This window comes from Pollicipes pollicipes, unplaced genomic scaffold (assembly GCF_011947565.3).
Source record: "Pollicipes pollicipes isolate AB1234 unplaced genomic scaffold, Ppol_2.1 Scaffold_4881;HRSCAF=5763_pilon_pilon_pilon, whole genome shotgun sequence".
Taxonomy (NCBI): Eukaryota; Metazoa; Arthropoda; class Thecostraca; order Pollicipedomorpha; family Pollicipedidae; genus Pollicipes; species Pollicipes pollicipes.
In genome coordinates this window covers 1,561,843-1,572,150 of record NW_023596576.1, presented here as the reverse complement: position 1 = coordinate 1,572,150, position 10,308 = coordinate 1,561,843, and the positions used below count along the sequence as shown (strand labels likewise).

Here is a 10,308-nt window from a genome sequence, read left to right as displayed (position 1 = left end):
GTGCAGGTTTCCGCCCCCATTTTGTCAGTTTTTTAAGGAGCCATGTTTGTCCAATGTGGCTAAGTGAAAGTACATCAGTTTTATCCTTACAGTACCACCTGTTTGGCAGCTCGTTTTGTGCCGAACATTTTCTCAAATTCCTGTACGGTAGGCATCAAATGGTTTCTCTCGCCAGAGTTTTTAGATCATCGCCGAAGTTTGACCTCGCGCGCAGGAAAGCTGGCGATCATCCAGAAAACCACAGTTTTCACCAGCATTGCATCGAAATCGAACGGCGCAATCCTGTTTTCTCCTCACGGCATACTGCGAGCCACTGGACTCGACCTGGGGTGGGGCTGCCGCTGGATCCCGCAAAAGTTCCATCATCGACCTTGTCTGCTGCCGGAACCGGTGTGACCTTGAGCCGGGGTTCAGCCCAACTAATTCCGCAGACAGACCCCAGCAGCAGGAGCCTTTGTGACGCTAGACTACCATGACCTCGATCCAGGTCAAGTTAAAGCACGCCTGTAATCATTCAATGGCTGTCGGAGGGAGGATTAGCCGACTTGTTGAGCATTACTGACAGCACTTTTAGTTGTAAGAACCGCGGCACGATTTGGTCCTTTTACTGTTATATCCAATGCGATGACATGGTAAGGGGTTCGACGCTGCAGAAGGCCCGGGGATTGTCATATTATATGTTTGCATCACAAAGCCATCGGGTTGTGGCAGGCAGTCACTCCGTTTGGTAGTAAATTAGTCAAATTAGTAAGCTAGCTTGTGCTTTTATACAACGCGGAGTTATCACACATCAGGTCGCAAGAGCGAGTAGACGCACCCTCGAACGCAAAAGCAAAACCCGTCCGTGCATTTGACAGTCGCAGCCATAACAAGTTAGGCACAAACACAGATTCACTCGCCCCGAGCTAAAAACGCAACATTACTAAAATACTAGCACAAGATGCGGATAACGCGTCCTAGTGACTGCACCAAACAAACTTGCTCTTCCTGGCAAAGCACGCACTATTCAAGACCGTCACAAACGTCAAAAAACGACTTCGGTGGCTCTCGCTGTCGATAGTGCAAAACAAAGCGCAAACTGCGCACCGCCGTCCACCTTCTCATTTCCGCCATCCATCCAGCCCTTCCGCTATCCACGCTCGCTTCAGTTCTGCTCGCCTGCCTTCTGTTCGCGTCCCCGGTGGCCTCGCGCCCCTGCACAGGGATCCGGAAGTCTCGCTTCGCGTTCAGCGCCGGCGTCCTCTCTAGTGGAGCCGCTTAAGGTTGGCATATGCATCGCCCTCGTCAACTTCTACGTAATCGGCTCCATAGTCAAATGCATCTGCCTCTAGCAGTTCGTTCGTCATGGGCACGAAGACAGCCCGATGCCCCTGTAAATCTATTGCATATGAGTCTCGTGTGTATGTCCTCGCTTTTTCTGCCATTGTAATTTAATGGCGTACTGTAAAGGCTTGCAAAGCACATCGTCGTATTCGCCATAAGCTTCCACGTGATCGCAGGGTTGGTCATGTGCACCTTCTGAAAACGGTCTTTCATGATCTGTTCGATTACTTCGATATTGTGATCGCCCCGCAGCATTACGTAAGTGTCCTTCTGGCCCGGTTAACAGTTTTACCTTTCTTACACGACTTTGTCGTTTTCTTCTGTCGCGTTGTGATACGCCTGACTATTATCAAACCTGTCGAAAGAACTCAACGCAGCTGGAACCTTCGAGAAGCTAGCCCACGTTGACCCGTGCTCATATTTTACTGCCACCACCAGCTGGGCTAGTTTTCATTGGTGCTATTGCACTGATGTCATATAATCCTGAGTGCTGATTAATCAAAGTGTGGCGTGGGACATTTTGAAGTGATCTAGAGAAACCATGATAATCCAACACGATAAAGTTCTGAAAATCACCAGACTTCATCACAGACGTATTTATACCACAAGCTGTAACGCAGGTCAACATTCAAACGTGGGGTTTGCGACGGTCGGGGTCACGGAGTGCTTGACTGGTGAGCGTCGAAACCAACGGGAAGTTCCGGCCAAGATCGATGCGTTGCTTTCCTCCGAGCCACGGTGTAGCCGTTGGGCGCCTCGTCGCAAGAGCGGTGCGTGCCGCCCGCTGCACCTCTGGAGCCTGTGGGCCAACTGCGCCGAGGTGGGCGGGCTCGCCTGGCGGCCGGTCACGTGCTTCGTCCTGCAAGACTGCGAGCCAGACCAAGCTGGAGAACGAGGCAGAGCACGCGGACAGGACGAAGGGATTCCCGCTGGCGCTGAACGCCGCCGGCTTTCGGCCGCAGGGCCTGAGCGTCCAGCTGGCTAATGGCGTGGTTACGGTGCGCGCTCACCGCCGGGAGCAGTCTGGCGGCGGCGTCATCATCAGCAGTCTGGTACGGCGCGTGCACCTGCCGGAGCACGTGGACGCCGGCGGGGTGACCTCCCGGCTGACCTGTGCCGGCCAGCGGGTGTTTGAGACGTCGCCTGCCGTCCCCACCCCAGCCGTGGGCTCAGCTGGCGAGAAGCAGAAGGCTGTGACGTCAGAGCCGGACGCTGGGTCAGCTGTTGCTGAGGGCAGCGCTCCGGCAGCGGACCGGCAGTCGGAGATCTCAGGGGAGGCAACTCCCACCGCGCAGGGGGAGGCCGTCGTGGAAGGTCCCAGCACCAACGCGACAGAGAACTGCGCCGCCGATGTTGTCCAGAAGGAGGAAATGTACCGCGTCTCGATGAATGTCAGCAACTTTCAGCCGGAGATGAGCGTCAAGCTGGAAAGCGGCGTGGTGATGGCGCAGGCGGCACGTGACGAGACCTCGGGCGACGGCGGCCCCACCTACCGACTGATGCGGCAGTTCGTCCTGCCGCACCGCGTCGACCCCGACCGCGCGACCTCGCTCCTGACCCGTGCCGGCCAGGTGGTGATCGGGGCCCCTGTCGCCGCGATCACGGCCCCGGCGCTGAACCAGACGGGGGCTCCAGAGATCAAGGTGGGGCCTCCAGAGACCAAGACGGGAGCTCCAGAGGTCAGGGTGGGGGCTCCAGAGACCGGGGAAGAGACTTTAGAGGCCGAGCAGGAGGTCAAGCAACCGTCTTTCGAGCCTACAAAGCGGACGGAGCCTGCAGACACGGCTGTGGAAGCGCAGGCGGTCCATATTGCGGTGCAGTGTGAGAAGTGAGGTCATGTGCTCGGTGCTGTTGCCACGCCTCTTTAGGGGTAGGGTAGCTAAGTAAGAACGCGTCACACCGGTTTACGACGTTTTGTCGGGGTCTTTGGTGAAAAGATGTGGCCCAAAGGGCAGCCCGTCCCCCCTCCTGGCGGCGCCCCTGGCTGAGTCTGTACTATGCAGCGGTTGTTGTGACTGAGCCAGGGATGATGCCTAGCTGGTCAGCATTTGTGCATGCTAGCCTAGCTCGCTGAAGTGCTTGCAGTGGCGGAATCGGGAGTATGCCTTTCGAGCAATCGTTATGTCACGAAATATCTGACGTGTCTATGTCCCGGTGGGTTTTGTCTGAAGTGGCTTGTAGTTTGCTCGTACTGAGAAAAGCGCTGTGGCTTATGTAGTGTCAAGAGAGAGGATCATAGGCTGTCTGGCGGCACAGGTTCATTTGGAGGGAGAAAATATCATTACTACGTGCAGCGACGTATGTGTTTTATCTTCGCATTTGTCTGTTCTAAATACGTTTTACTGAGCGGTTTACAAGAACAGCTTTGATAAGAAAAACTTGTTGCGAAAGCCGCCACTCCATCGGAGCAAAGCCTGTTCATTGGGTAATTTGTGCAGAATAAGCCCGCGCAATGACCGTCTGTTTCACTGAACACTTACTTCTTCCCTGCACTGCACTCCCTGCTGACCAAGGCGCTGTTTCAAACTGACTCTCTTGGTGGATGGTGGTTATCCGATCATCGAAGACACGCCGTGCGTACTTAAAACATTTGCCAGTCTCAGAATTGGTGTCTGAGACATGACATGAAAGTACGGATCAAATAAACTGACCGTCACTGGCTCCGACCAGTGACGGTCGGAGCCAGTGACGGTCCCGCGATAAGGCACCTCGCTTCGAAGCCGCCCGTGAGAACCCGCTCAACAAATTCCAGATTGCAAATGACCTGTTGGAAAATTAGTTAAAAGATCGCGGATCACACAGGATCGTTTCTCAACATCTAATGAAAAGTTACAAGACTCTGGAGGGCTATTCAGAAACAGTTGGAATGGAGGTGGCGTCGGCACGGAGAGAATATCGCGGTTGTGGATCTGCACGATGCATACCTGCAGGTGCATGTGGACCAGCATCTGTGGGCCTTCCAAACTGTGCAGATTCCCGGCCATCGATACTGTCTGACACGGCTTGGCTTTGGGCCGAACGTGGCCCCTCTGGTGATAAGGGCAGTGGTCCGGACAGTTCTTGAACAAAACCCAGACGTGGAGCGGGCCGCTCTGGCCTACGTGGACGTCATCCTGGTGAACGAAGACATCATGAGCGCCGATGACGTCGTGGCCCGCCTGGCAAATTACGGGCTGCAGAGTAAGCCGCCTGAGCGAGCAGCGGCTGGGGCTCGTCTGCTGGGCCTGCATGTCTCACGGGAGCAGGGGAGAATGCCTGTGGAGGCGCGACAACCCGGTCGGCCCGCCGCCGATAGTACTGACGCGCCGTGCAGTGTTCTCCTGGTGCGGCCAGCTGGGTGGCACACCTGCCGGTCTGCGGCTGGCTCCGCCCCGCCACAGCGTGGCTGGTAGCACACCTGCCAGTCTGCGGCTGGCTCCGCCCCGCCACAGCGTGGCTGGTAGCACACCTGCCAGTCTGCGGCTGGCTCCGCCCCGCCACAGCGTGGCTGGTAGCACACCTGCCAGTCTGCGGCTGGCTCCGTCCCGCCACAGCGTGGCTGAAGCGTCGTGCGAACGCCGTCACGCGTGGCTGGGACGACAGAACAGCTGATGAGACACTGCGAGAACAACTCAGCCATGTCGCGACCCGGCTGACCCAGGGTGACCCGGCACGCGGCACCTGGAGCGTGCGAGGTGACCATGCCGTGGTTTGGACAGATGTCAGCTCAGTGGCAGCAGGAGTTGTGCTGACCACGCCCGAGGGTGATGCCATTGAGGACGGGTGCTGGCTGCGGAGGGACGACTGCACGCACATCAACATGGCAGAACTAGACGCGGCAGAGCGAGGAATTAATCTGGCCATTGCGTGGCACATGCGTGTCGTCGATCTCCAGACTCGGTCACTGTGCACCGCTGGATAGATGACGCCCTGAGTGGCCGGGCCCGTCTGCGCACCAAAGCTCATGGAGAGATGCTGATTCGGCGCCGGGTCGGTGTCATTCAGCAGCTTGGAAGTGAGCTGGACATAACTCTGTTTGTCTCGCTGGTGCGTAGTGCTGAGAATCGTGCCGACGTGCTGAGCCGTGTGCCGAGAGACTGGTTGCGTGACGATTCAACCTTTGAGCGTGCGACGCCGGTCGGAGGCTGTGCGGTCGTAGCAGATCGGGTGACGACCGATGGTCACAGAGTCGACATAGGACCCATGGACGGTTCCACCGATCGGGGGACAGACGGCCGCGCCGACCTTGAGATGGCGATCGCTGACATCCACGCTCGTGCCGGTCATCCAGGGATCCGACGGACGCAGTTTTATGCTCGGCGCGACGTTTCGCCGACAGTGACCCGGTCACAGGTGAGGAGTGTGGTGAATCGCTGCGACACCTGTCGCTCTATCGACCCAGCGCCGGTGACTTAGTCACACGGATCGCTGGACGTGCAGGATGTGTGGTCACGGCTGGCGATCGACGTGACTCACTTTCGGGGGCAGTGCTACCTCTCAGTAGTGGACTGTGGACCATCTCGGTTCAGTATGTGGCGGCTGCTTCGCCGTCCAGGTGCTAGCTGTGCTGTTGACCTGCTGGGACAGATTTTCCTGGAGAGAGGTGCACCTGTGGAATTGTTATGCGACAATGACACCGTCCGTCGAAGCAGGCAGTTTCAGGCATTCGCGGCACGATGGAGTATTCGCCTGCGGTTCCGAGCCGTGCATGAGCCCGGCGATGATGGCACTGTTGAGCAAAATCATCGCACTGTCAAGGTCATTGCCGCCAGGAAGCAGTGCTCTGTCGCCGAGGCGGTGCACCTGTCGAACGTGACGCCGCGTGACGTTGAGACTGCGGCCAGTGCGCCGGCGGCCGCTGTCTATGTGTACCCTGTGCGGGATTGTGTGCGGCCCGCTGCTGATCAGCCGGTGACTATCGAGCCGCGAGAACCATGTGACACCGATCGGTATGCTGCTAGAGATACTGTCTGGGTTCGTCGTCGGGGGACGCGATGTACGGAGACGTCACAGCCAGGAGTGGTGTCAGGCACTATCTCAGACCAAGTGGTGGAAATTGACGGCGTACCGTGGCATGTACGAAATTTGCGTCGTAGGGGCGATAGTGCTGCCGAGACAGGCGAAGCCGGTGACGGAGGCGCGGATGACAATGACAGCTGTTCGTGAGGATGCCTGTGGCCGGAGAGGTTGCTGATGCTGATCACTTTTGGGATGCTACTGATGCTGGTGATAGTGCTGGTGCGGCTGCTGATGATGGTGCCGGTGTGACAGGCGACGGTGACGAGCAAGTGTTGCCGCGTCGGAGCTGAAGAGAGCGAAGGCCCGTGCGATTGTATTCTTGACTAAAATACAGAGAAGTTTTGGTGAAATACTTGGCGTCTCATTACACAGAACTGTCTTAACTATATACGCATAATGTTTCTCGCAAATGCCCCTAACAACTTACGTAATTTTGTTCCATTACGTGTACATGTATACACAACAGAAATCAGCAAAACAAATATTGCGATTTGCTGGGCAGTTCAATATATGATGTAGAGCCACCAGCCCATGTCTGACAACTGTCGGTCTGTTCATGCCTTGCGGGTTGCCTGGATATCTGCTGCATAGTCTGTAGTCAGCAACTGCGAACTGGAAGTGCCAACTCTTTTAACCCCGTAGACATGCAAACTGTGGGTAGAGAAAAAAGACGGTTCTCTCTGGTCCGCAACCCGTGAGGACCGCGGAATCCGCAGCGGATTCTGCTGATGTCAGCTGTTGCGAACTAGAGGTCTTTTTTTGGCTTTTGAATTTTTGAGCTGTTTTACTCACGCTGTACGAGCCTTCGGGCTACGTGCTAGAGGACGTGACACCTCCAGCCAGTCAGTATTTGGAGATTTACTGAATATCATACTCAAATACGTTTTCGTTAGGATCTAGCTAACACTGGTCTAGATCATTCAGTTGACATAAACCGGACCCCACAATTTCAGAGTATCTTTCAGAAAGACGCGAGACAAGATACAAACAACAGCGGGAGGATGCCACGAAGCATTCTACAGCCCTCCTACAGATGTCTCGGGAGAGGAGACGGGTGCATCCCCTTCGATCAGCGTCAGTGTTTACCGGTGGCGCGCCATAAGCTGTCTGGCTGCGCTGTGCCCACACGAGGCGACAGCGGCACCGACCAGCTCGTGTAGCCTGAGGCCAGAACCCACGTGACCTACATGCAGGAATGGTCGAAGGGGAGGTCGATCGAATTTACAGCAGGCATTGACCACCTGTTGTATTCCTACAGGGCACATTTCAGGACGACGGTTCACAATAAAAACTGATGCACTCTCAAACCGCAAAGTGATGGCAAGGCACTTGCGTGGCACGTACGTGCCAATGAATTTTTTTCAATCATGATATCCGTAACGCGTTTTTTTTATCTCAGTAGAGATCCTGTTTGTAGTTGAACAGCATCGCCGTCCTTTCTTCTGCGCGCTACCTTTGTGCTTGTTATTTGTTGCATTGACAATCGCGTCCTGTACCAAACATCAATCTCGCAGTTAAGCATCACAATGGTTCAGAAATTTAGTGGTACTGTAAACCCCTTGAGCATCGATTTCAATATAACAGGCGAAGTCGATAATTTTCGCCTCTGCTTGTGAAGTCACCTTGTGAGGCCGCCATCGCTTCGAAACTTCTCGGCTAATCCAGGGCAAGCCGCCAAGCAGTAAAAGCAGTAAGCAGCCCTCGCATTTCGTAGCGCTGGCTGTGCCTTCGATGTGACCGACGCAAAAGCTCCGACGCTTACCAGAGTCTTCCCGATTCACTAAGCCTCCTGTTTCCTCAGGGCGCTCTGAATAGGCGAGACGTCATACTTTACCCAATGAACACTGAGATTTTGCTGACGTCATCCACAAGGATCCAATGGTAAGTCAGCTGTGGTGGCGCGCCGTTCGCGAGTACAACCGAGTACCACCGAGAAATAGATCAACTCACGGCTCGACGGGAAATTTCTCGCAGGCCAAGCACAGGTATACTTAAACGACAGTTTGGTCGGAAGGTCCATTCCGTGGTGGGCGGCTCCGGCCGTTGGTCGCGTAAGCGAAGGTTGTACAGTGACATTCTGTGGGCGACATGGCGTATTGGCTTGGGCCGTGGATGGGGCTTCCACTACTTGCTGATGTGCATGAGAAGCAGGTGCAAGACCAGGAAAAGCCGGAGAAGTTCCAGGTGTCCATGCACCTGGGCCACTACGAGCCTGACGAGGTTGTTGTCAAGGTCAGTGACAATGTCATCACTGTCCGGGCTGAGCACGAAGAGAAGTCGAAGAACAGCTACTCGTTCAGCAGTACGGTGCGCCAGATCACGGCGCCAGAGGATGCGAGGGTGGATCAACTGACCTCGCAGCTAACCAGCTCGGGTCATCTAAAGCTGGAAGCTCCTCTCGCGCAGAAGCCGTTGGCTAACGGGGTGAGGAACATACCCATCACGATTGAGGGCCCAGCGCGTAATGAAGAAAAGAAAGAGGAGGACCCGGTCCCGCTGCGGATCACCTACAATGTCGACAAGGACGACGGGGACAAGAAGCATTAAAGCTCGGGCCCGGAAAATGCTGAGGAGAAGGCCCGTTGGTGAGCACGGGCGCTGAGCTCAAACTGCTGCACGTATGGACCGAGTGAGCCAATTGCGCGATACGCTTTGCTGTGTCTGTAAATGTTAGCGCTGTGAACATGCCTGCCGTTCTGCCGCGATCTCGCCGGACGTATCTGTGATTGGATCCTGTTCTCCTGCCGTGTGTGTGAGGCTCCAGTTGTCCTCGCGCGCTGTATGGTTCGGCGTGACCTTTGTTGAAAACGAATTTCAGCCAAGGTAAGCTCCGGAGGGTCGTGATTGAACCTTGGACGCGCAGGCCGCATTGTAAATAGATTATGAACATTTGCAGTCCACACTGGATCGCCACCACGCCGAAGATCTTCCCTGTCACTCCTAAGTTATGAGCCATCTAATAAATACTCAACGCATAACGCGATTCGTGGACGGCCCCTTATACACATGGAGGGGGCGGGGGTTTTACTGGGACGCAACGGAGTTGTAACAAGGGGTACGGTGGATTCTGGACGAGGAAGACGATAATTTGAGCATGAACGGGTCTTTCGGAATGAAAGGGCTCATATAATGTGACTACTTCAGAACACATAGCACCAACAATAATTGGAAGACGGCAAAATAGCATCAAAACGTGTGAACTTGCCTTCAAAATGAAATGATTGCGGTCTCTCCCTGACTGTCGTGTTTGGTGCACGAACGGGACAATACTGACGCATTAGGTTAATTGGGCGCTGCTCCGAAGACAAAGCAGCCAACCAGAACGCCTTTTACGCGCGAACGGGAATAAGGGATTGTAAGGGGATGGGATGGGGGTACTATAATTACGCTCATCAACGGTTTACATTGGGTTGCAACGGTTGAGCAACGTAGTGCTAAGTTCGAATGCAGTCGCAAGTAATGTTTAATTCTTTTAAAATTGCGAAGCTGGACACCGTTGGCTTCCTTTCGCGGCAAGTGACACGTCTGTCTTTGGACCGACTAGCTGAATTCGGGGCTAAGTGGACGTTACTACTCTTGGGACTTCATGGGTCGCGACTCTCAACACTTATGCTTAAGGGGTCGGCCGGCCTACCCAATTAGTGCGCCACTAGGGGGTGGTTGATGTACGACTCACAATGCATGACGTAATTTGCAGACCACGCTTGACGCAATTCGAGGACGGTTGGGGGTAGCCTGGAATGTGTGCAAACTTTGATCGGAGTGTTGCATTCAAATGCCGAGGTCAAGACTGGGACAGTGAAGTACTGAAGACAGTTGTGTCGTCGCACTGAGCTAGGTGATCGGGAGCTAAATGTATTCGGTCGCGGGCCCTGATGGCGATCCGACTCTTCGCGTGGCGGCGCTGGCTGTTCAGCGCCGGGGGAGGAGGCACCCCCATGGCCAACATAGGAAATCGATGGGCCCAGCGCTGTTTTGTAACCCGTC

General features: G+C 55.1%; 2 protein-coding genes across 2 annotated transcripts; both read left to right on the top strand.

The window, feature by feature from the left end:
• The first annotated feature begins 472 nt into the window (after positions 1–472).
• LOC119101740 (uncharacterized) lies at positions 473–3,155 on the top strand. Its single transcript, XM_037225156.1, has 2 exons — positions 473–487; positions 2,286–3,155. The coding sequence occupies exons 1-2, from the start codon at positions 473–475 to the stop codon at positions 3,153–3,155; spliced, it is 885 nt and encodes a 294-aa protein (XP_037081051.1).
• Positions 3,156–8,341: 5,186 nt separating this feature from the next.
• On the top strand, positions 8,342–9,299 carry LOC119101117 (protein lethal(2)essential for life). The gene has a single exon (XM_037224389.1). The coding sequence runs from the start codon at positions 8,410–8,412 to the stop codon at positions 8,866–8,868; it is 459 nt and encodes a 152-aa protein (XP_037080284.1). The 5' UTR covers positions 8,342–8,409; the 3' UTR covers positions 8,869–9,299.
• Positions 9,300–10,308: the final 1,009 nt, after the last annotated feature.